This window comes from Nannobrachium achirus (genome assembly GCF_963921795.1).
Source record: "Nannobrachium achirus genome assembly, chromosome: 18".
NCBI classification, from domain to species: Eukaryota; Metazoa; Chordata; class Actinopteri; order Myctophiformes; family Myctophidae; genus Nannobrachium; species Nannobrachium achirus.
This window is the reverse complement of record NC_137825.1, coordinates 29,769,374-29,796,494: the sequence shown is the minus strand read 5'-3', so window position 1 is coordinate 29,796,494 and position 27,121 is coordinate 29,769,374. Positions and strand designations below refer to the sequence as shown.

Sequence of the window (27,121 nt, the reverse complement as noted above, 5' to 3'; positions counted from 1 at the left end):
TGTATGTGCATTGATATACGTGGAAAATGTTAATCAATACTGCAAGGTGAGACATACGGCACTGCAGGTCCACTGAGGATGTGTGGGCTACGATCAAGGTTTTGTCATAGAACCATTGTGCATGATCAACTTCATTGATCCGGTTTCAGTGCATGCATAAGTGTGTGTGTGTGTGTGTGTGTGTGTGTGTGTGTGTGTGTGTGTGTGTGTGTGTGTGTGCTGTGTGTGCGTGTGTGCTGTGTGTGCGTGCTGTGTGCATGAGATGGTGAATGGTGTATTTGCCCTTACGTCCTGTGGAGGGTGAGCGTGCTGCAGTGGCTCCTGTGTGCACTGCATTTGTAACACGGGGAGGGAGGGAGAGATAGAGACACACACACACACACACACACACACACACACACACACACACACACACACACACACACACACACACACACACACACACACACACACACACACACACACACACACACACACATCGAGAGAGAGAGAGAAGGGTCTTGTCTATCTAAATATAGGCCTCCACAGCAGCATGAAATAAATATTTCATCTCCTTTTCTCCTCAAATGGAAGGGTGGGCAGAGGGGGAGACAGAGGGAGGGAGAGAGATAGGGGAGAAAACCATATGGAGGTGGAGTTAAGGAGAGAGAAAGGGGTGCAGTACAAATGGGATGTAGTCAAAAATAGAAAGCAGGGGGAAAATGGATTGTGAGAGAGACAGAGAGAGAGAGAGAAAGAGAGAGAGAGAGAGAGAGAGAGGGAGAGAGAGAGAGAGAGAGCAGAAAGCGAGGGAAGGGAGGGGGGTTGGAAGTCATGGGAATCTAATCCTCCTCCTTCTTCATGCAGAATGGGGACGTATTTGTGAGTTTTTAGATAACTTGTGCGTCACTGTAGTTAAGAGGGTTATCTTATACAGAATATGCACACACATTGTATTGTGCAAATCGTTTCTATATTTTAGGGGTATGCAACTTTACAATGACAACAAAATGAAATCAGAATAAAATAAGCAAAGTTACAAGCCAATTTAGTAACAAATTGAAACTCAAATCTCGAGGCGGGTAGTGCACAGATCTTGCCTTAGCCTTGCTATCTGTTTGGGGTGTTGCTCTGTGTGTGCACGCCGGAATGCCTGGTTTATACTTGGTTGCGCATTGTGTCATCAAGGACCAACAATAGCCGATCTACAAGCTTGCAACGCGCCACGTTTGTAGTTGGAGAGAAGTTTGTAGATCAGCTATTTTCGGAGCACAACACCAGCACGCAAATAAGTATAAATCACCCTTAAGCCGCCTCTTTCCGCGAACCCATTGTCATGCATGTTGTTTTTGTGCTATGCGTGGCCTGCTGAAGGAGAGATAAAGGTTAGACCCAGGCCTACTGGGAGCTGCCGCGTATATACTGTACATTAAATCCCTCTCAGCACGTCTCCCTGTGAACGCAAGAGTCCAGCATGTGCATGCTAAATGCAGCCGAGCACATACACACACCCACACACACACACACACACACACTCGTGCCTATAACAACATACAGCATGCATTCGCACATACAGTTGTGAACACACACACACATGCATGCACACACACACACAAACACACACACACACACACACACACACACACACACACACACACACTCACACGTGCGCAAGCACGCACACACACACACACACACACGCAGAGGTTTGTGTCCCTTTGTTCTGCCCGTGTTTGATGGATGGGTTGGTGTGCAGAGCACATGGAGAGTCATTACGTGAGGCCCAGTGGCAGGTCTGTGTGTCGGCCCGACACCCACAGAGCAATAGGTTCCACTATGGAACACGATAGCATCAGGGATTGGCATTGATCTAGCACGTGTGCACACATACCCCGCCTACATGCCGGTAAAGGTGTGTGTGCACACACGCACGCATGCACGTATGCACACACACACATACAAACACACATAAATCTTCAATCCATTTCCAGACTGTATTGGGCATGATTTCGTAACAAGCGATGGGATGTTGATGATCACCCCAAAACATGCTTCATCAAAGCAAATATGAGATATAAAGAGTTAAACACTGAACAAATAGGATTTCAAGGGCCTTAGAGGAGCATTTAATCTATAATAGATCTGAACCCGTTCCGGAGGGACCAAAAGGCATTTTCTATGCAGTCTGGAGTTCATTAGATGTTCTGTTGTGAGGCTTTGCTTTGACTTCAATTCCTGAAACGCCCAAGCAACCGCACTTATTAGACATGCACAATTAGTGGATATTAATGTCTGCATCCCCAGCAGTAACCCTCAGTGAGGCTTCAGCCTGTCCCAGAGCTGTATTTAATTTATAATTAAGTGTTCTTTTCATACTCAACTCTCAAAACAGTCAAGTTTTGATGACTGATGAGATAGTAGAATAATTATCTTTTTTATCGCTGTGAAATCCCTAATTAAAATGCCATGCCATTCTGCCATTCAGACGCAAATGGTTCTCATGTTGCATAAAATCAAGGTCTGTAAAATATTAGGTTTTAGTGAGTTATTGCAGTGGCACGTGTTCCGTTCATCTGAAATTGCAAACGAGGGTAAATGCCAGCCCACTCCTCCCTGGTTAACTATACACATTGAGAATGTGAGTAAAAACAAATGTTTGTCTACTTTCCAGCATCGTAGGAGGTAGGACACACAAGAAGATCTGTGCGCTACTGAAATGAACTGAGCTGACCCATACTAAAATGAGCTGAAAGAAGTTCAAGGGTGAAAAATGTGTATCTGGAGACTATTAGTATTTAAATCAATGTCCAATATAAACATACTATAAAAGCTATTAGTATACAGCAAGATTCAATTCAATTCAATCAAATCATCTCAAGGGTTCTGTTCAATCTCTCTTTCTGCTTTCTGTAATTCACACTGGTATCCTATTCTCTGTATACTGTACAACGCCTAAGGATCTCAACATTACAATACAATAAAGAGCCTTCTCTGAGCTGGAGTAATAGAAAAAGAACTGAGGTTGAAAACAGGGACTGAGGTGGTCCAGAGGTTTCATTTCCAGGTACGGTATCTGTTAGACAGCAGCATTTAGCTAAAATTAAATGTGTGACTTGTATCAATTTACAGGTATGTGCTGTATCTCTAATCTATCTCTGTATATCTAATCTGTCAATACCACACATCTGGACCAATACTACTACTTCTACTGGATGCATCATTTATTTATCATTTTATCTGGTCAGTGAAAACGCACAGGAATTTGTATTGAAACTTAATTTTAATGACTGAATGCATGTCTAGTTTTAAATTAGAAGGTTGTCGGGATCGGGACTCAAACCTGTGACACGCTGTCAGGCTACACTGAGCCTAGGTGCCTGGACCGCTGTGCCTTCAAACCGCTGTGCCTTCAAAACGCATCTCAATATTTTTGGAACATCTCATATTTAATAAGTGCTCTTCCACAGAATGCAGCCATGACCATCAATTCCTAAATCACATTCACAACATTATAAGCAACTAATGCCTGATCTGTACTTGTGATTAATTAAGAATGTTATTTAGATAGCATATTGAATAGACAGATGCTTTTTCTTTTTTAGGTTTACCTGGAATCCTAGTTTCTTTGAAGCACTACATTATTCTCTTTGCACTCTACTTACGTGACTATTTACCCTGTCATTAGTTGACCAGGGTTGACAAGGTCTGATTCGCACTTGTAAGTCACTCTAAGAGCGTTTGCTGAATGCTGAAATTATAATTGTGATTGTGTCGCGGAGCAGAAATAGCTGATCAGGTTTAACAGTCTAGGGTACAGTAATGGGTACGTGCGACAGTGCCAACACTGTGCAGGCAATGTTCCTGTGATACCTAGCGATGTCCTCTAAGGGTAAAGCACAATATACTCCAAAGTCATATTTAATCACTGTCCGTGCTTTCATAACACTGCATCTATCAATTTCATAACCAATACCAGCGCAGCATTTTATTGTTTTTTAATGTATTTATTTTTGTCTCTTCAGTGGTGGATACCGGGTTGTGGTGTCTATTCCCACTTGAGGACGAATTTCTTTTATCTCTCAGAGGTAAAAGAAATGCTCTGATTGCTTTTCATCTATGGTGATTCTAAGTGTTGCAAGATTATACTCCTTATATAAATACTTTAAGCAGCCATCGCTAAGCACCTCAGATTAAATCCCTTTCATTTGAGGTTCTGAGGTCATCTATTGATTTCCATCGATTTGCATCACAGATATTATTCTAGTGTGTGAAGGTTATGTCATATTTGGGGTGTGCCACGGCCTTGGTGGACCTCCTTTCTGTTGCCACTATGGAATATGAATTGTTATTTAAGTCACAACAACACATTTGATACAACATTGGCAATAGTGGATTTGTTGTCCATAGCTGAACTAGAGTAGAGTTGGCTTAAAGGAGTAAATTTGATTCAAGTAAATTTACCCCCATTGATTCCGGATGGTAACCCGTTTCGAAACGGGTCACCATCCGGATTCAATGGGGGTACATTTATTGTTATCACATTTTTGTCTTAGGAATGTGACAAAAACCAAAAAATATTATTGAACTCTACTCTCCATGGCCTGAGTAATCAATAGAAAAAAAGTCATTTTGGGGGTGAACTACTCCTTTAACCCTAGTCTTGCTAGGGCCTATGTGCAACATAGAGTCTGGAACTATGCCTCCTGATCCAGAAATGTCTGCTATTTTCGCAGTTTGTTGCACAACATACAGTACAGTATATATAGGGTTTATGTGGTGGAGGAGGAGACAACAGGCGATTAGTATGAATGTTGATTTACTCCACAGAGTACAGGGGACAAACAGGAAGTGGCCTCGGTTACATCCTGCAGCCTGGTAACCACAAGGTCAGCAGATCTGGACCTGTGCTATTTGTACTGGGATTTTCCCAGGGAGACATTACACCGTCTGTTGTCTGTCCCACAGCGATAAGCAAGAGCATCACTGTGAGGCTGAGTGTAATGTCTTCACTCTGCCCTTTTGGAGTGTCTTTACATATTACAATGCTTGTTTATTTAACTATGAACTCTGGGGTTAGCGCTGAACTCTTAATTCTGGGCTTAGCTCTGAACTCTTAACTCTGGGGTTAACTCTGAACTCTGGGGTTAACTAACACTGGGGTTAAATGAACACTAGGGAGTTTACAGTGTACCATACAAACACAAGACACACACACACACACACACACACACACACACACACACACACACACACACACACACACACACACACACACACACACACACACACACACACACACACACACACACACACACACACACACACACACACACATGCTACCACCAACACCACAGCCCAACACACTAAATCCCTCTCGCTTCCCAATCTCCCTTCCTATTACTTTCTATGACAAGCCCCTCCATCACCCCAGTCCCTGCATCCCATTCCCGTCACCTGCTGCCCGCTCCTCTCTCCCTTTTACACCCTCCGGTGATGGAGTTCTAGTCGTCTTTAGACATTTTTAACCGAGACAGAAGATAAAGCACTGAGGTTAAGGGTGGTTGGGGGTTTCAGTCATCCCGCCTGACGTAGGCCGTGCTGTTCGAAACATTGCAGCAGTAACGAGTATAGGATGTTAAAAGACCATACTGTACCGGCGTCAATACATCTATTCACAGCTTTGGGCACATACTGTATCATACATAAACATACGGTAGATCATTTTCCCTTTAATGACTTATCTTGTGTTGCGTCCATTTGCATTTTCTCTAAAGTCATCAAAATGTTATAGAACTTACATGAATATTTTAGTCAATGTTAGCTATACATCATTATCGTTATCCGGTGACAATTTTTTGTCAGATTTTCCTAGCGAGACGTCACTGTCTGTTTTCATTCCACATTCATTAGGGAGAGCACCACTGTGAGGCTGAATGTATCCTATCAGGGCCGCTGCCTTTTACAGAGTTTGTGTATTTACAGTATGCATTGCAATTTCTTATTTACTGTTTTAACTTCTTATTTCTTCCTTTCTACCGAATTCTTATGTCCATTTTTAATGTGTTTATTTTGCTTAATGTTTTATGTAAAGCAATTCAATTGCGTTGTTGAAATGTGCTATAGAAATAAACTCGCCTTGCGTCCTGTTGAGTCCAGTGGTTTCCTCGAAAAATAAAACAACCCTTACTTTGGAAAATGGTCCGCTGTGAGCGTACCGGTGTCACTGTGAGTGTCCAGGGGACTGAGTTACTAGAGCCCAAGGTGGAGGGGCCTTAATTATTTTATACTTTAGCTATTGAAAAATAGCAGATATACAAGCTCACAGCGCGGTACTCGCTTGTAGCTTGTAGATCTGCTATTTTTGAAAAGTCGAGAAAATGTGTGCAAATCTTTGCATATGTGTATTTTTTAAGCGAACATTTGCAACTCAAATACTGCTTCAGGGGGGTCCCTGTAACTACATTTTGGGGGTCGCTGTGAGCTTGTATATCTGCTATTTTTCAATAGTTAAAGCACAAAATAATGCGTAATAATGTGTTCCCAGTCTAAATGGGTTAAACCCCCTCCCCCTGTGAAGAACATTCATGGGGGGCCCGCAGTGAATCCTTGTACCCAGGGCCCAGAATTTGGTGTGACACTGCGTGTCAGACCAACGTTATGGTCCTTACCTCTTGGAGTGGCTGAGCAGGGTGCCCACCAGCTCCCCGATGCGGTTGTCGGTGGCGGGCACCATGCCCTGCAGGCACACCACCAGGTCCCTGTTGTCCTTGGTGTGGAACACCACCAGCTGGTCCTTCCCTGGGGACACGCTCAACCCTGTCACCTGGGGAAGAGCGGCACACAGACACACAGGTAAGCATCCATGAGTAAATATCACCTTTTTTCATTTCCTACATTAATATTGTTTTATTATTATTTCAAGAGAATTAAAAAAGTTTAAACAAAAAAACTTCAAACAGATCAAACAAAATCAAACAGATAACTTTTCATCAATTAAAAACAATTCCAACAATTTTCAAAAGTATTTCATAAATAAATCTAATAATAAAATATACGGTATATATTTTTTAAAGTAGCGGCTTCACACCATGCTTTGAGCTAGTAGATCTACTATTTTCACTAGTTTGGGTTCCGGGCAAACGTCTAATTTGGGTCTTGAGATAAAACTGTTGAGAACCACTGCTGTAGATACTGATACAAGAGCATGTATACGTTACCATTTCTCAATGATAGCATATTAGCAAACATGCATATTCAATACACAACCATACAGTAGATAGGAATTCAGTGTAGCCCAAACAACATGAATTCACACAAGTACTCATGACGTGAACTATAGCAGTGCAAATTGTAATTTATTATCCCTCATTTAACAAGAAATAAAGAGAAGGCAGCAGGGGAATAGGGACGTGGTACATCCAGCAGATCTCTCTCACATCTCGGGGAAGGCAAAACCCCAATGAAGGCAATGCTAATAATAGGACATCTAATGCAGGGCAATGGGTCTGTGTAGCTCAACCGCTAGAGCATGGTGAATGGTAGGCTTCGTCTACTGTAAGACTTTGCAAACAAAAGGAAAATCTGTACAATTTGAAAGAAATCTACAGGACGTTGAGCATGAAAGGAGTAATGATCAGATACAGTCATGCAAAAAAGAGAGTATGTATTATTGATGTATCTGGACATCCCCCAGACCCCTGTGACCCTTGAAGTCCAATGAATGTGACTGAAGAGCTATTGATCAGGATCCCATAGGATGCATGCAAGGTGTTTAATCAAGACCGGCTCATCCCACAAACACCCAGAGGAGGTTCAGCATGTCAGAGGATTTCCAGCGTTGTGCTCGAATTGTTACGTTTTACAGGGCAGCAAGCTACCGATAGAATGCACCAGTAAACACAGCTAAGGAGTTCAATAGGCCTAATGTTTTCCCTAGCGCTTCAATCTCTTTCTCTTAGTCTGCCTTATCCCTCTAGGTTTCTCTACCTATCTCTCCATTAATTTATCCCTTAATCTGTCTCTGTAGTGAGCTCAGGTCCAGGGAGCCTGTGGAGTGCATTGTGTGAACAGCAGCCAGAGGGCAGGCAGTCAGGTACATTAATACCCACTCAGCAGAATGCCACACTGAGACAAATCCTCCCTCCATCTCCGTCAGAACAAAACACAGAAAGAAATGCCTCTACCGGGGGCTACAACGAGCTCATTTACCTGCCAAACACACGGCCACAACTTGCTCTCCCCCTTTTGGTGACGAGTGTCCCAAAATAGGGCTAAATGACAGCTCGGGGCCATGCCTCCCTCCTGCCAACCACCCACAGTTAATTACACAGAGCCGGGTTACATTTACATTTATATTAAAGGACTAATTGATTGGAATGAGAGGCGTTGTTCTAATGACTCGCGTAATGATAGATTTGGGTTATTTTCCTTATCCCCCCCCCCCTTTTTTTGGGGGGGGGGGGGGCGATCATTTGTTTCTGTAAATGTCACGTCAGCTGTGCGGCCGCGGATCTGTCACTCAGTGATTGAGTGATACAGATGCTACTGTACATGCTAACGTGTAGCTGTAACAGTCGGCATGGTTGACGAGAGCGTTTCCATTCAGGTCATCTCCATCGTCACGGGGATAGCAGGGATTGAACATTCCTCCTCCTATTTAAAGTGGGACACCCAGGGTCCTTGACAGGGTTCCAGGGGGTCCCCAGCAAAATAAGGAACAGTTACACTTAAGGCCTAGTTTATTTTCTTATAGGCGAACTACACGCTTACAACACCTCACGTTGTGAGCTTGTACATCTGCTGTTTTGAAAAAATGTGGACAAATCTTGACAAAAATGTTCTCTCATGGCGTTCCGAAAACTCCTCAAACAGGGGAAATACATATCAGATTGGAGGTTGTTGACGGATTGTTTGAGAAGGACTGCTTTAGGAAGCCACAGGTTGGTTACATAACGGCAGCACAGCGATGCCTTGCAGAGATGAAAGGAAGAATGGAAATGGAAATGGAAATGAGAAGAGAGTGGAGAGAGAGGAGGTGACTAAATGGATCTAATATAATGAGCCAAGCTGTGTGACCTCTCTGGCTACGAGGGCACCAGTGAGCCTGTTAGGGATGTTTGTTGAGGAAAAGGTTGGCTTTCATTAGTTATTCAGCTATAATTATATGTCACACAACTATTATAATATACACTGTTTACACGATTTTGCAACCCATTTTTCACCCAGTGCCAATTGCCTATGTAATCCTGGGCTCTGCTCTCCCTCAGCCGCGCCTGGGGAGACAACGGACTGACCTCATGCTTCCTTCAATGCATGGGTAGCCCAAGTTGTTTCTTTTCACCTGACAGGGGGGATTTCCCCGGGATGGACGTAGCGCGTGGAAGGAACACGTTATTCCAACCAGTTCCTTTCCCCTCCATCAAGCGCCCCGGCTGGCCAGGGGGAGGCATTATTGAGACCAGGATTACTGCATGTTTTTGTGAGGGTATCAACCCTAGGAGACACAGGGAGAACATGCAAACTCCACACAGAAGCTATCGCCGACCCCACCTAGGGTGTGGGCGCTGATGATGCGGAGGGAGAAACACGGCCCCAGCACCCACAGCGTCCGCCGGCGGGAATCGAACCCAGGACCTTCTAGCTGTGAGGCGAAGCGCTAACCACTTCGCCACCGTGACCCCCATACACTGTTGATTTTTACCCCGGTAGGTCCATTTGGACTTTCTCTGAGTGAGTGAGAAAGGACAGGATGGATATAGCGAAAGTAAAAGGAGGAAAAAAGGGTAATGAGAACGTACCGTGCGCTCGGGGGACCAGCATAGGAGGACAGGGGACTCGCAACAGAGAGGAGAATGGATGGATAGATAATAGTCGATCCCTCATACAGGTAGCGTACAAGTAGCAAAATGTTGGTATGGCTATTGGCTGCCTATAACAGTGTGTCTCAAAGAGGATTCCAGGGACTCTGTGGGTTCCTTTAGGGGGGGTCTAAATGGACCCATACACGTCTGTAACTCTGACAGTATACAAATGGAACCAAATGGACCCTAACGGGTCCATTTGTACACTGTCAGAGTTAAGGGGAGACCTTGACATTTTTAAGTTTGAGAAACACTGGCCTTTAACACTACTCCAAGGATGGATGGATGGATGGATGGATGGATGGAAAACAAAGTGGTGAGAAGGGTAACTGGAGGGGAAAGACAAATAAGCCCCAGTGGGCAGGCACTGGCAGAGGGAGGAAGCCCACACATACTACATACAGTATGTAGGAGGAGGGCCATCCACACACATGCCTGAGCGCCACCAGACATCAGCTGATCTGCCCTGCCCCGCTCTGTATCCATGACAACGCAGTCTCCAGGGAAGTTGGCATGACAACGGCGGAACCAGAGAAAAGGGAGAGAGAGAGAGAGAGAGAGAGAGAGAGAGACTAAGGGAGAAGGGAGGGAGGTGGGGATGGGTGGAGGTGGCAGGAATAGAACATGTCAGGGGGGGAAAGGAGGATGGAAAATGAAATGTGAAAATGGAGAAGAAAAGCCTGAGAGCGGCGATCAGGGAGAAAAGGTGGTGATGTTGGAACGGCTCTCTTCTCCCCCTCCCAATTTCTTTAGCGGCATACTTTTTACTTTCACAAAGGGGCGTGGAACAGCAAAGCGTTCCCTGCGTTTGTGCAGCACAGGCGTTAATTGCCATATAAATCCCCCGATTCGACAGCCCCCTCGGCTCCACACCGGGACTGTGGTGGTATGGAGCACATCCATCAGGATGCCTTCGTCACCCTTTTGTTCCCCTAACGCAGCAGTATACACAGTGGCTGGGGTGCAGCCAGAGGGTTAGCTATAGCTTATTCGCCGCTAATCAACGACCAGCTAACTGCTCTTCACCTTCGCTTGACCTGCTGCTCATCGATCGCTTCAGTTCACACTGTCACGCAGTCACATACCCAGTCCCTGGGCTACGTCTCCACCACATCTCCTCTTTCCCTTACAACAGGGGTCTTCAAAAGGGGGTCCGGGACCCCTCAGAGTTACTATAGGGGGTCCTCCAAATGTTCCAATCCTTTTTATATTAACAACTTGAACCCTAGTGTCCATATTCTGAGAACTGTAAAACCAAAAATAGCAGATTTACAAGCTCACAACGCATCGACTATTTTCGGCAAAGAGGTTTGATGTAAAGGGGAAAAAGAGCAGCCTAAGTACAGAGTGAAAGGTCAAGTTTATTAGGTAATGATGGCTCAAGTGGTTAAATATCTGAAAACACAAATTGACATGAATCCAAAATACACTGATGATTGTGCTGTCAAACGATGAAACTATATGGAATCTATGAAAAGGTTGTGGGGGTCCCTGCTTCATCTCTCTCTTAACTAAGGGGTCCTTGGCCTGAAAACGTTGAAGACCCCTGCCTTACAACTGCCCCCACCCCCAATCGTGTTTTCACCTTGACCAATCCCCCCCCTGCCACTTGACATTTTATGCTGTAATAAGGTCTAATGTTATGGTGGAGGTACATACGGTTAGCTGTAATGGCTGATGTATTGCTAAGATAAATAAAATATGGGTAAACTGACAGTACCATCAGAACTCATTATGGGGGGGGACTCGTAAACCAAACACAATTCTATTTTTAGGAATAGTATTCATTGTTGGTGTTTAAGGTAAAAAGCACCATGTGATTGTATCAGCCCAACACAACTCAATGCATTACACTTGGATCGGAATGGCTGGAAAAGGTGAGGGAACCATGTTTACCTGAAACGTTTTAAGTAGGTTCAGCCTGTGGTGTATTGTACTGTACGATGCTACCTCATTGAGTCCGTCTCGAGTAGTGTTCTAGGCATGCAGCCTGCCTACAGAGCTGACGCCTCCCCATATGCCATGGTGTCTGGTTGTGTGTATGTCCATGCTTTCAGCAGGACAATCCAGCTCTCGTTTCTTTTGCACGTGTGTTTGCTTGTGTCTTTGACTGAACAATAAGTAGAATCTGCTTCAGTTAATCCAGCCCCTCCCTCCTTACTCTCCATCCCATGATGTCCATTCCACATAATGTACACACACTGTGATAGGGGCTGTGCTCGTCCATCTCTAGAGCTCTATCCAATTCCCTGGTCACTGTCAGCCTGAACACTGGGGTGTCGTGTCACAGTTGTCACTGCCCAGCGCGCTCATATCTCACTCATTTCATCAGACCGTGATGGCCGTATCCTCCCTGGAGATTAATGTTTGACACCTTCTCCACCTCCTCTCACTGTCTAACCCCCAAGGTCAGTGGTACACCCGTAGAGGACTGCCCCCCCCCCCCCCTGTCTCCTTCACACCAGCGCTGCTTAAAGCTAGCAAAATGGGATTTGATTGCACAGCAATTGTTTGTCACGGCGGTCTGTGTTAGAAAAAGGAATATATCGTCACTGTCGGGCAGAAACCTCGTATCTCCAAGTTTCAAATGTGTACGTCTTTTGGTAAAGCAAAGCCCTGCTTCATCATACAAGACTGTCGCACAAAACTAGTGAAAACATACGATCTACAAGCACACAACGCCTCGCATCGCAAGGCGTTGTAGATCTTGTAGATCTGCTGTTTTCACTAGTTTAGTACATTTTATAGATGATAAATACAAAACGAACGCTTTTGGACATACAAGGTTTCTACCCGACAACGACGATATATTGCTAATAAAAAATCATTAATCTCAGTGGTAAAACTTAACAACAAAAGGGTAATGCAGGAAAACAGGAAAGCGTCCAAATGGAAATCACCCTCCCTCCACTGGCCTCCAGCAAAACCTGAAACATTCCCTGTTGAATATGTTGACCGAGACATTGCTTTTAATGAAGAAGGAGAAGGTTTGGCTGTGTGGGTGTGTGTATGTTACATAAAAGATGAGCTTCTGAGGAACAGGCCAGGTGCTTGTGGAAATGGATGTGCTGAAATTGCAAAGTCAACACGAAGGCACGCACAGCTCATAAACATAAATACATTCACACCCTGTTTCCCAGTCTCTTCCACACACAAGCATGCACGATTGCACATATTGTACAAACACGCGCACATGCATGCACGCGCACAAACACACACACGCACGCATGCACGCACGCACGCACTCACGCACGCACGCACGCGCGCAAATCCACAGAATGCTTTTGCCATGGAAACAACCTCATGTGCTGTTTATGTGTGGCCGCCTTAATGGGCCTATCAGAGTGTGACTATGAAAATCAGCCAATTGTAGAGCCAGGAGACAAGTTGGCATGTCTACATGTTGCCACAGGATCACAGAGATGCTCAGTGAACCAGTAATCACTTCTTGCTACAACGATAATTTCAGAAAGCAATTTGGTCATTCATACAGTATTACTGCAAAGTCCATAAATCATTGTTCCATTCAATTAGCCTGGAAATCTAGCAGTAGGCTACAATATCATCCAACATCTATCTGGAGACAAAAGATTTGATTAATGAAATCTCCTCTCGACCTCCTTTAACCAATGATACATTTTTGCAGATTACAATTTGACAATAGGGACCAATCAATGAATGAATGATATTATGGATGCGCGCTATCAAATCTCTGAGGCCCAAGACATGGAACACTGTTATTTATAATGTATCAGTAATTAGTGGTTCGCATAGTGGGGTCCCCACCTAGAGCAGTTTAAACACTTAAGCCCTATTTAATTATTCGTCTCTACAAAAATAGCTGATCTTCAAGCTCACAACAGGTTGTTATAAATGTGACGTATGGTGAGCTCGTAGATATGCTATTTTCAAAATATTTTGACAAATGTTCTCTTAGTCCTAAAATGTTGAAGCACTCATCAGTATGAGAAAAGGTCAGTTAGATTGCATCTAGCTCTCCCTTAAAAAAACAAATAACCAAGACATCTCTAAACTTTAGATATCAATAGCAACTTAATATTGTGTGCAGTGTGCCACACAAAGCAGTGCAGTTTATGGCAAAGCTGCACTAAACAGAACAGATGTCGGGATGGCATCATCCCTACATTGACAACCTGTATTTTTAAGATATATATCATGAACAAATGGAAATAACTCATACACGCCTAAAAAAAGAAGAAGAAAGGTTCTTCAAAAGAACAATGTTGGTACAAGTAAGAGATTCACTGAAAAATGTAAACAAATATGCCAATGCATATACAGCATACTGTTCATGCTGTGTTCGTTCATGGCCAGAGGTGGTTCTGTTTCATGATGTCATGATATATGTAGTGGCATGACCTGTGATTATAGTTTGTACATGCATGCAGACAAACAAACCTAGTTCTAGACTTTGGTTTTCCTTTCCACTACTTCTATTGTTGAATGTAATTTTATCGGTCTACTGTATGAGTTGAAGTAATAATTAGGATGGGTAAATGCAGAGGACAAAATAATGTGCTGTGACAGAAATACCTCAAAGGAGCGCTGGGATATCGTCACGTGTGTGTTCCTTTTACATCTTCAATGAAAGCAATTCTCACTTTACCTTAACTAACCCATTAGCAAACAACTGCTTAAACATTCTAGAAACATTTTAGAGAGGAGTGTACATTATGACGGGCAGTGGCATACGTTGTAGAGGGGGATGCTCTTCATGGGCTTGTACTGCTTGAGGGGGTCCATCTTGTACAGGTGGCGGTCAGTGATCAGAACAGTGCGGTCCTCCGCCTTGTGGAAACGGTTGATCTGCGGAACACAAAGCCCCTCATCAGTCACCCTGCGTGTGTTGGTTGGGCTACATTCCCATTCACCTCCACTAATATGGAGCACTTATGTTACCCCATCAGCAGATGGGGTAACATAAGTGTGACAGCCTCGTACCTTGCGCACGTTGCAGGAGAAGAGGACTCTCATGAACTTGTCCTTCCGTTGCAGTTCACTGGAGACCAACGTGAACGAAGAGGCTGTTTCAGGGCTGTCTCGCTTCTGACTCAACAGGAAAAGAAAAGCTGTGAGTACAGCACTCTATTTGATAGACGATACTGGTATACAGCCAGAGGCAGGTTGGTTCACCAGGGCTCACATGGCTACACGTGCTTCTATAGTGTAACAGTTACAAAGACAATGACACACTGAGCACAGTGCAGACATAATGCCTGATATACAAATGTGCCGTTTCAACTCTTCTGAATTTTGCTGCTCTTTTCCTGAAAATGTCCTGCAAAAGATTTTTTTTCCCACCAGTTTCTTTCCCTGTTTTGCTTTTCAAATTTTTATGGAGAACAGTGCTTTTTTTGTTGTTGCAGAAAGTAGCAAAAATAGCTGATCTACACTCTAAATGTTCTGCAAATCCCCTGAAAATCTACTGTCTTGCCAATGGCAGGACGTCTGAAGTTTTGAAATGGCACATCTGTATACTTGGTTGTGTGTGGGGGTGTTACGTGCCGATCAACAGATCGCAATGTGTCACGGCAGGTTTGCAGGTAACAACTGTGCACAACTAATATAAGTATAACTCAGGCTTAAGAGCGCACACTACATGGACACACAGACTTGCATATATACAGTAAATGCATGTGTACAATAAGAAAAAACAAAAAGGTAGGCCTAATGAAAAGGGACGACCCACTGTACCTGATCCAGTAAACAATGCTTTCCAAATAATGGGTTAAAGTGGAATTTTATGTTGTAATATGTGTTTGCTATATTAGATATGGATGTCATTAGCAAAATATCTGTAACACCCATTTATGTTGTTTCGCTCACAATACTTGTGAATCTGCACTAACGTGAGATTTCGTTAGCGATCGTGTGGAACATTGGACTAGTTAATGACAGAGTTCACCATCTTATCAACCCTCAAACTGGAGGCCAGCATTTCCCTCTGCCCTCGCACTGATTTATTTGTCTTTGCCTCTGCAGTGTTATCTTTTGTTCTCTGCATTGTATACAGGCAGGCCTATAACACTGTCTACCAACACCACTCTCTACTTGAACTCACCAGGTAGTTCCCCTCCCAGGCCCTCTGCAGGCCCAGGTCCGACCTTTGGCCCTTCAGGGCCTCTAGGGTGGCAACCTTGGCCCTCACCTGCAGGGCCTCCTCTGGAGTCAGCCCTTTGATCAGTGTCCACGCCCACCACCTGCAGGGGAGCAGAAACACAATCAAGCACACACAAAGAAAAGCTCACATGCATACGGAGATGTGCACGTGCAAGACATCGAACAAATGTGAACAAAGGGAAATCGACTTCGCCCAGGATCAAGGTTGCACGAGGCCTTGACAAGCGCATCTTCTATACAGCAGGTGCGTGTGTGTGTGTGTGTGTGTGTGTGTGTGTGTGTGTGTGTGTGTGTGTGTGTGTGTGTGTGTGTGTGTGTGTGTGTGCCAGTGCAGTCGACTTCCGTGGAGCTTTCCAATGACTGTTGCTGACATCTGACATCCTTTCTTGGAAGGCTAGTTCCTATACTGTAGGTATAGTGGGGATGAAAGGAGGCGATGAGGCTTTGATGGGCTGGGACATAAATCAATGCTCAGTGTGAACCCCAGGCTGGAGGAAACACGTGTAAGCGTCTTCAAAAGGCCTCCGCTGGATGTGAAACTCACCCATGACGCCTATTAACAACTTCAGTACAAACCAATTCACTGCTTTCGTCAGATTTCTTGGTTACTTTATTAACAACTTTGAAATGGTTGAATTCAGATTTACATAATGTAACGTATTGCAGCATGTGTTGAAGGAGCTGGAACTCTCCTTTGAACCCTGAGCCCATCATCTAGACTAGACTGTGTGTGTGTGTGTGTGTGTGTGTGTGTGTGTGTGTGTGTGTGTGTGTGTGTGTGTGTGTGTGTGTGTGTGTGTGTGTGTGTGTGTGTGTGTGTGTGCGTGCATGTGTGTGTGAGTGTGATTGAGAAAGGAGGAGTGAAATGGAGACAAGGAAGTGAAAAATAGCATTCATGTGATGTGGTCCCCTGTATTGTCTATTTGACTACCTGTTATAGATGCTCTTGAGGGCCTCCTCAAACTTGCGGAGGACTTTGGGTGGTGTGGGCCACTTGACATGTCTGCCGTAGTCCTTCATGTTTTTGATGTTTTTGAAGCGCCGGTTGACCTCGCGGATATAGGACTTGACTTTGTAGCGGCGGTACGCCCGCAGGATGATGAGGGCCGCGCGCATCCGTCTGTAGCGCATTCTGGCTATGGTGCCCCGCCACACCTGGAAACAACAAGAAGAGACACCGATGAACACACTGAAGTTGTAGACAAACACCTGGAAACAAGGATATTGGCAATTATGCAGCCAAAAAGAAAAAAGAAAAATGTAACATGTTATGAGCTAATAGATGGGTTAATTTTTATTTTGATAGTGAAAAGGACATAAGTGGTTAACCCTAACCCTATATTTTTTATTTCTTTTAAATATTGGTCAGACAATTTGTGACTCTCCAAAATCGGGATTGTCAACGGACCCAAACATCTGGCATCGGCCACGTTGGTTTTGCAAACTTTGGGGGGCTTTCCATTGACTTACATTAATTCCACATGCCCTCACCCTAACCCTATGACATCAATTTTGTCCCCAATTTCACACACTGACCCCTATCAACTATTTTCATGAAACTAGTTGATAGAGGATAGTCCTATCAACTAGTTTTATGACCTGCATTTGTCCTATGTCAGCAATGCACATGCACGCACACACAAATACACACTTACTGTACTCACTCCACATTCTGGAGTAGATACAGGAGGACAGAGGAGACTCAAAACTGTCTAATGGATTTTATTTATTTATCAGACTGTCCTCTATTTTATTTTTGGACCTACATGATGATGCTAAAAAGGAACCCATGGACACAGCACTCAAGTCTTGATGTTCTCGCTCTCCTCTGACTTTTCAAGCCATTTAAGCTCTATTTCAAAAATAACAAAAATAGCCAATCCGGTATTTACGATAATGTTTGCCCAAAATAGCTGAAAGTAGAAGGTTTATAAGCAGAACACATTTCAAACAGATTAATTTAATTCAATGCCTGTCAGTTACAAAGCGTCTAAACCGTGTAAAATACAATTTATCATTACCGTAACCACTATTGATCCTCTCAGCGAGTCCTGAGTACTTTGGGACCGCTCGTTGCCACACACTTGGCTGGGTTCCCTGTGGTACTTTTGGGACCGCTCGAAAGCTCTTCGGAAATGCTTGGTGCTCCATGGCTAAGTCGAGGTCCATTTGAGGGACCAGCTAGTTACTTGAATAACAACTTAATATTCATTATATAATAAATAATTATATATAATTGTTCTCATTCAAGATTATAAAGAGATTCAAGATGTTTTAACTTGACATGAATCATAACAAGGTCAAAATAGTCTATTCACCTGGCGAATATTTTGACCTTGTGGTCAATATACTGTTGTACTTGAAGAGCACATATATGTATAAAGTGAAATACGAACGCCCCTAATCTGCCTGTAAACAAACCTCAGCTGAGTGGCTATCAGACATGCTGAAATATGAATAATAGATGTTAGTGGGACCCTGGGGAGTAATAACTCCTGCTGTGCTCTCACTAAGACCATCACCATATGCTCCCCATTCACATGCGCGCGCGCACACACACACACACACACACACACACACACACACACACACACACACACACACACACACACACACACACACACACACACACACACACACACACACACACACACACACACACACACACACACACACACACACACACACACACACACACACACACACATCCCTATCATAAGCAGAGACAGGGTAGTGATATGTCTGAGAACACACACACACACTATACATGGACACCTTATAAAAGATCTTGTACTGCTGTTTAATTAAATGCATTTTTTTTAATTAATATTGTCTCAATCTCTGGGCTGTCATGGATAGACTGAGCCCTCTAGGTAATGGACGAGGCATTGATGACTGCTACTAAGGACCTGTGGATACAACACTGTTGTTAATGCAGCCATTTTGAAATCATAAGAGACCTGCATCGCTTCTGTTGTGACAACTTTCTTGGCATAATGGGTGCATAATATTGTCATCTGAGGCCATACATTATTTTTGTTTCTCACAATTGTGATGTTCTGATTGAGGTGGAACTCACTCGCACACACGGACAGACGCACACGGACACGCACACACACATATATATATATATAGCACTATAGAGGCAATACATTGAACTATACTCAAGTCTTCCTCCCGGAGGGCGGAATACTGTAATGCTCTGTAATCATGGGCATCATGAATATTTAATGTGTCAGAAAGTAGGGGTGGATGCCGGGAAAGAGCAAAGGATTTGTGACATTTGCATGTTAAGCTTGGAGGAGGTTTTTCACCTAAATAGGCTGACTGTGTAATAGGCAGAACAGTAGATTAGGCACGGGCCATTGAAAATGGGCGTACCAGATGATTTCACATTTTTAAAGTATGATAACATTTTATCCATATCAGCTGCTATAACATGCTTCTAAGATTTTATTTTTTATGAAAGAATAAAATCACCAAGGACGTTATTTTCTTTTCCACATGAACCCTAGTATCCCTATTCTGTTAATGCCATAATACAGTAGGCCAACATTCAGTGTAAATAGCAGACCTACAAACTGACAATTCGGCATTGTGAGTGTATACTGTAAAAGGAAAAAGGAGGGGACCATTTATAGACCCCTGAGGGACACTGTTCAACAAAGTATATAGAGTTTAAGTGGTTATTAATCTCTTATCGGAAGAAAATATGGTATATACAGTATTTGATATAATAATATACATATTTCTATCTATACTGTTCTATCCAATTATATTTCTATACTGTTCTATCCAATTAAAGGTCATGAGGACTCAAATAGGTCCCAGAAGGAAGTGATACCCTTTAAAACTCAATGTTTGAAACCTGATTCTAAGACACCTGGTAGAAAGTCAGGGTTATTAATGACTGGGGGTAAAAGTGGATGTCCTTATATCGTCCAATATATCATCTAGTCACCCTCGGGTGAGCCAAAATGTTGTACTCCCCTGATAGATTTATGCAACAATCTTTGCCCAATGTAATACTTCAGTAAATTTAAGAGAGGAGACTTATTTTAAATATTCATTAAGGAGATATTATTATGAACCCATTCCATCATATGCATTTAATTTATATTTTATTTTAGGTTTGTAAGAACATTCCAAGTGAGGTGAGTGGTTCTTCCAGACCTAAAAGAAAACATAAATTAAATGCCCTATGATTGGATAAAGTCAACAAGGGAGCTGCTCATTTTTAGAAGTGAAACTCGGGAGGGAGTTCCAACGCTCCAGGTCCTGCTTGAGTTCATCAAATAATGCACTGAAACTTGCTTTGAACATCTGATGGAACTCAGGTGTGATACTGTAGATATTCCCAAATACATAAATCCTGTGGGGAACCAGTGAACCACCATCTTAAAGGAAAAGGAAAAAGAGAACTGGGCACTTGAGACTGACCACCTAGGGGCATAGCTTCAGATTTGGGGGAGGGGGGGATGGTTATACCCAGAGAAAGCACTAAAGTGTGTAGAACATTTCTGATACAATAAAAAAAGAAGTGAAATGTCAGTTGCTAACAATTTAGTGCAGCGCTGGTTCCAGTGCTGCGCTTGTGTAATTGAATGATCCAGTTCAAAGCACAGCCCCTGCAGGGGCATCTCCGGTGAGCTCTGACACAGAGCTGGTCCCACACACAGGCCCAGTCACACTGAGATCAATGTCGGACCACCAGGCAACCAGCCAGACAGCAATCTAATCTAAACAGTAAGATAGTTCAGCCATGCTAAATATCCAGTGGTACGCGTCATCACAGAATAGGAATGCTTATTTAAAACCAATTCATACTTATTATATGACCGTGCCACTTGCTGAAAATGACTGATCACACATGACGCATCATGGCTGAAATTCTGTTCTTTTTCATGAGCCATGGCATGTGGTTGTATGACCATGTTACCTCTTAGAAGTTGTGAAGTTGCATGACATCACTTGATGTGACCAGAGCCTTCCAGCCTGTGTAACATGCGTCCACCACACACACAGTGCATTCCACTGACAGATCCTATTCCTGCTATAACACTGAAACTGAGTTTTGTTGGTCAAAGAAGGGGCACCTGCTGCTTGGTCCATGGCCAACGGAGACGGAGAGGACAGACAAAGATGACTCATTGTTATTTTCATGCAGCCTCCTCCAAATCAAATCCAAGTGATTTATTTTGTATCTCGTTGCCCCCCCCGAGTGCTATTGTTAGCTACTCAGGGGGATGCAAACAGCGCTTTCGATCCGGTGTGATTGCTCTTCCAAGAGATTGGCCCTGCTTCCGCTAAAGTGGTGACTGATGACCTGGCTCTCTGCATGTCCTCCGTGCTGCCCTAGGTGCCTCATTCATAATGGATGAAATGGAACAAGCGAGGGACCAATACATATTCATTGGTCTAATCAACCCCCAGGATAACCCTCCCACATGGTTATGGTAGGTTCACACAGTAAAATCCTGAGTGTTTAATTTAAAGCTGTGTCTTCACCGCACAGATTCGGCGGCGATTCTGTGACGGATGAAGTCGGAAAGCGTCTAATGCCGTTGGCACCTTGTCGGCAAGAGACGATTGCCGTCGATAGCGCTGTCAGAACCCGTTGATGAAGACGTGTCGTTTGCCGACTTTGCTAAGAGTCTGTAGAATTGAGGGGGGGTAAATACTCCTGTAGAGTGGACTTCTAGTCTGCTACTGCTGCAGACCCAAGCCTAAAAAAGCCAGAGACATTTTCCCGTTGCACATTTGCAATTAAATACAATATTCTCAATCTCAACTCTCAATTCCTATATACAGTACCAATCGCTCAACTCCAAAGCAAAGCTATAGCGCTAAAATGCTTTTCTTTGTTTTCTAGAGGGCTGAGAGAATGTTGGCACATTTGACAGAAACAAGTGAACAGGTCTATGAAAACAAGCCCAAAAGAAGCCACCATTTTCACTACTTGAGCCCTATTACATCAGCTTAAAAAAAAGCAAAAGCAACCCACAACTATGAATATTTATAAGCGACTTACAGGAAAACGGGCCCAAAGTCGCTTATAATAAGCAGACCTGGCAACACACAAATCTGCGCAAAAACATTGTTCTTTTGGCCGACTACAGGTTGTGCTTAGTCTGTGCTAACTAAATGACACAGACTGCCAGTCCGAAGGAGTACAAAAGGAGTTACAAAAGGATATATTTTGATTAAATTAACAGTGAGGATTTTGCTGTGTAGTGATGATGGAGGAGGAGGTGAATGGAAGACCTGGATTGGAGTCAGATATTCAAATTCATTTTGAATCATCCAGAGCGTTAACCTCACATTCAAGGAGGTTTTAGAAGCAGGCGTTCAGATGAGGTGTTAATATATGTTGAAGTATTAAGATGGAGTCAGGGAGATTACATGAATGCAAGGGCTTGAATTAAGTACATATACCGGTACACAGACATTTTAATGATAATGTGACTGACTATTCTGTTCTCCTCAAACAAGTGTTCATCATTTGAGTGAACATTTTAGTATGTTGTGCATATAGAAGGATTTCCATAATTTCTACTTTTATTTTAGATTCTCCATTTTCATTGCTTTGTTGTTGCAATTAATCATCCATTTACTGAAAATAAGTCCTTTTTTGTCAAGGGTCATAAACATGCTTGTGAATGTTGGATTGCTGAACTCTTTTTGGCTTGTAGTCAATGCAGTCCATCAGCCAAACATGACTTTATTATTAATGTCTTCTAAATGACCTTCATTCCTGCTGCTCGCAGGTAATTAGTGATTGCATCAGAGCCTGACTGATACTGGATTTTTGGGTACAATGCCAGAACTGATATTAGGGAATAACAAATTCTGACCGCTATAAAAGCACTTTTGTGACAGAGATATGTACAATAAAATATATCGCACAAAATGACCAGTGCACAGAAAGAGTATAACTAATAGAAGAAAAAAAAATATATATTTCTACATGACTATGTTCCATACAAAATAATAATAATCGTCAAATTGAAGCATAGCAGAACACATCTGGTTATAGATGCATCTGTGGAAGGCCAGACCGATAGATCAGTCTGTCTCAAAATTGCAATAAAATAAAATAAAAGGCTAAATAACGGAATCGACTAATTTACTAAAATAAGCAGGCAACTTAGAGAGATGGGTTGGAAAGATAATTTGACTTTGAATCAGAAATACATCATAAAGTATTAGCTAATCACTTTGGCAACTGGGTTACTTAATTGTGACCGTAGGTCGCAGATTAGTATATGAACGGTCACAGCTTGTCCGTATGTATCTGTCAAGCCTGACACTTGTGGTTCTATGGGTGACATCATGCTCTGATGTCACTGTGATGTCAGGGGAACTGTGATGTCATAGGGGAATGCCCATATATGGAGGCCACATCGGCCACATACCACACTAACTGTGATGTCATATGGGAATGCCCATATATGGAGGCCACATCGGCCACATACTGTACCACACTAACAGAATCCATGAGAATGGCCAAGACAGATGGCCAAGACAGCCCATATCTGTGTGGCTGGTTCTACAGACAGGAATCTCCACGTATGGGCATAACAGGTTATGATGTCATATGTCATAAACATCATAGGACTTTCACATAACGAATAACTGAGTAAACATGTTTGGGCTCTCACAGCATATCTCCATATACAGAACATGGATCTCCATATATGGGTACCAGAGGTCTATATGGCTAACTGGTCCGATATACATCACTGGCCAGATGGCCAAGACATGGCGTGACAGGGCGAGGTCCGCTTGTCACCCTGAGGCATCTTACTAGTAAATATACTAATACAGTTATTAAAACTCAGTGTACTTTGCTGTGATCATTGTGTTCCCTCACACTGTCTAGATTTTAGAATACTGATATTAATAAACTGATATTAATAAACAGATTTAAACCCATTCCCTTATAATCTTCCAAAGCAAATAATATTTGATCCAGTTGTGCCTGGAAGTTGAACTGCATATCTAAGACCTCATATTATGAAATAAACATTACTGCCGGGTGAAGGAAAGGAGATGAGATAAGAGAAGAAGAGAAGAATCTCAACATGCACGTACACACGAACGTTCGCACTTCGCACACACACACTGCCACATGCCTGATATCCATGCATGACACGAGCCACCGTCGCATCTAGAGCTTTGTTTATCTACGGCACAAATCATCAATTAGCATGTAAATGATGGAAGGGGACCAAAGGTTGAACGTAAAGCGCAGAAAGCAACAATGAATCTGATATAAGCTCAGACATCATCTGGCTCCATTGGCTTAGGAGCCTCATTAGGATGTGTGACAGGTTGAATCTGGGGAAGAGTGTGGAATTTTATGGGAAGCTGCAGGCGTGTGTGTGCGCACACCTACACACACACATACACACACACATGCACGTTTTCCCACATGCACACGCCCACGGCCCACGCTCATACATAAACACAACCTAACTACGTTCCAATGGTTAAACAGGGACGCAGACCGGCTGATAAGGTGGTGGTGGTGGTTAAGCGGAGTGGTACTACACTCAGGGGATGTTGGATAAATCAGGCCAATAACAAGGCCCCTGTCGGTCAGCCGCACTCTCCTGGCCAATAAAGCCATCTGATGATCCTTTTAGAGACTGTGGCATCACGGAGCCTCCGCTCACCGCGCTCCAGGGCTCCAGGATTTACGAGCTCATCAAAGCCAGATTGGGGATCTCTCGCCTCGACAAAGTGGGACAGATTGCCGTGGCTTTATTCGGGGGGCTGGCTGGTTTTGAAATGCATGCTGGGTAAAAGCCTCCACAAATCACACATGCCAGGACAAAGGGAGGAAGGGTTGGTGTATGTGTGTGTTGGGACAGCTATACAGGGTTTCAGTCGAGATGCTGAGCAACAAAGCAGAACACACCCGGAGTCCCGGACAGGGGCCATTACTGGCTACTGAATATCTTCATCAAGGAGAATTTTTTGCTTAGCTCTTTTGTTTGTGGGCTCCAACAAGCCCACAAACAAAACGTCCAACTGTGCATCAGTTAACATTCCAACAGGAGAAGACAGACAGGCTGGTCTGAGGGCTTGACACACTTCACTGCAATCCAGTGCTGAGCGGCTGAATTTCCACATCCTCCGGGGATGCCGGGGCGGTTGCCGGTGACATGCCTGATACACAGGGTGGGTGGAGGGAGGCAGTAATCAAGCCGACTGTGTGACACAATTTTGTAAGGCCGCTGCGTGCTGTGACCGCAGGCTCTCGCAGGGGACAGTGGGTCGAGGCACGGGCCAGCGGTTATTAGCATAAATCAATATACTGTAGTGCTGGGGTGTGCAGCACAACGTCACTGACATTACTACGCTTAAGGGCTGTAACTGCTGACGATGACACCCTGACACTTCCTCCACCCATGATTCCAGCACGTTATCTTTGACTCATTTCAAAATCGTGTCTCAGGAGTACTGTGCTGGAATGATGTGAAGTGTATGCATGAAAATGATACAATCTATACTATAATTTTGCGAATGTCTGAGTGAGTGAGTGAGTGTCTGTCTGTCTGTCTGTCTGTCACAGCGTTTCTCCTCAGTGGCTGGAGCAATTGATCTGAAATCGCATCACCATCAGCATATGAACACACCTGACATAACTGTGAAGCCCGTTTGTCACTTTCACAAATCGTATGCTGTATATTAGCATTTTTATGGTGTATCTATATCTATTTAGCCTACAGTACCTTTTGTGACCACACATGTTAAGGGAGGGGCGCTGTTGTTCAGGCCATGCACAATCACACAAACCCACACACACACACACACACACACACACACACACACACACGGGGGGGGTGTGTGTGTGTGCAGGCAGGCGGGCGGGCGGGGGGGGGGGGGGGGGGGGAGGGGGGTTCTGGCCCTGTTACAGATGTTGTCCAAAAATCATGCAGATCGGTACACAGTATCTCTGTAGCCGTTAAATGGAACGGGTATTTCTTACATTGATGCTCCTACATATTAGCATGCAAGCACCAGTTAAAGTTACTTTCCATCCCTCATATACTGTGTGCACAGTGCACATCCCATAACCCACACACTGCACATCATTTCGGAGCTCATATCTTTGAACGGGTAAGGGCTAGTCTAATTAAAAGGCGGGTGTTGAATATGCAATTGAAATGCACTAGATGGCCCATCCATCAATTAGATGGGATAGGGATAATAGATTGGGAGACGGAGAGTATTGCTTAATTTATATGTGTCGGCTCACAGCGCATTGCTTCGTGACATGTTGTGAGCTTGTAAGTCGACTATTTTTGGCACACAAAGAAAAAATCTGGCTTATCGTAGCTGGTCAGCAATGAAGGTTAAAATGGACAGAGCAGAGACTCCCATAACTACATCGAATCAGAGATAATTCAAAGACACAATCAATTTAAACATGGTCATAGGACGAACAAAATCCTTAATTTAACTTAGACAGTGTAACACTGAGGATTTGACAGTGTATCAATGAATAAAATCTTGATTTCCGGATTAATAATAAAAGCCAATGGGATCACTATCCATCCACATCGTACCACATCCATCCGTAACAGCAAGCAATCAAAGAGAGGCTGGTTCCGTGAGGAGTTGCAGTTTTGCAAGTGAAGGTCAAATCGGAGGAAAGCGGTGCACCATGGCTCCAAGCCATACCTCGGTTGCCATGGAGAGAGCCCTGTGGATTGAGTCTTTGGTACAACTGTTGACTCAAGGGGGGATATACTTAGGCTATGGGCTGGCATTGTTTCAACATTGAGATCAAAGGGAAAACAGAGGCTGCAGTTCTATAAGGAACACAAATTCTTTTTCAGAAGACTAAATGCTTTGAGTTTTTTATTCACCTTGAAAGAATGTGATGTTGGACATGGATAACTAGACTTATGAGGACCAGAAAACACGCATTACACCTACCAATACCCTTGTAAGCAGGGACGTGTTGTGTTTCAGGAGTGGGTAATTGTTACACAACACAAGGTGAAGGTGAAATTCTCAACTCAAGCAATTCAAATTGCTTGAGTTCAGATCCTCAAAGGTAAAGCATGAACACAAAGGGCAGTGCACGATCAAAGTTGACTACCGTAATGCATTTTTCATAATAAAAA

At 43.6% G+C, this 27,121-nt stretch overlaps 1 protein-coding gene across 1 annotated transcript in view; it reads right to left on the bottom strand.

Annotated features, from left to right (window-relative positions):
• Positions 1-27,121, bottom strand: part of myo1d (myosin 1D) — a 155,232-nt gene that overhangs the window by 36,024 nt on the left and 92,087 nt on the right. Inside the window, exons 17-21 of the mRNA XM_080748114.1 lie at positions 16,912-17,135; positions 15,922-16,060; positions 14,802-14,906; positions 14,553-14,666; positions 6,648-6,802 (exon numbers count right to left, since the gene is read on the bottom strand). Coding sequence (XP_080604240.1) covers positions 6,648-6,802; positions 14,553-14,666; positions 14,802-14,906; positions 15,922-16,060; positions 16,912-17,135 — 737 coding nt within the window. The remainder of the gene's footprint in view (positions 1-6,647; positions 6,803-14,552; positions 14,667-14,801; positions 14,907-15,921; positions 16,061-16,911; positions 17,136-27,121) is intronic.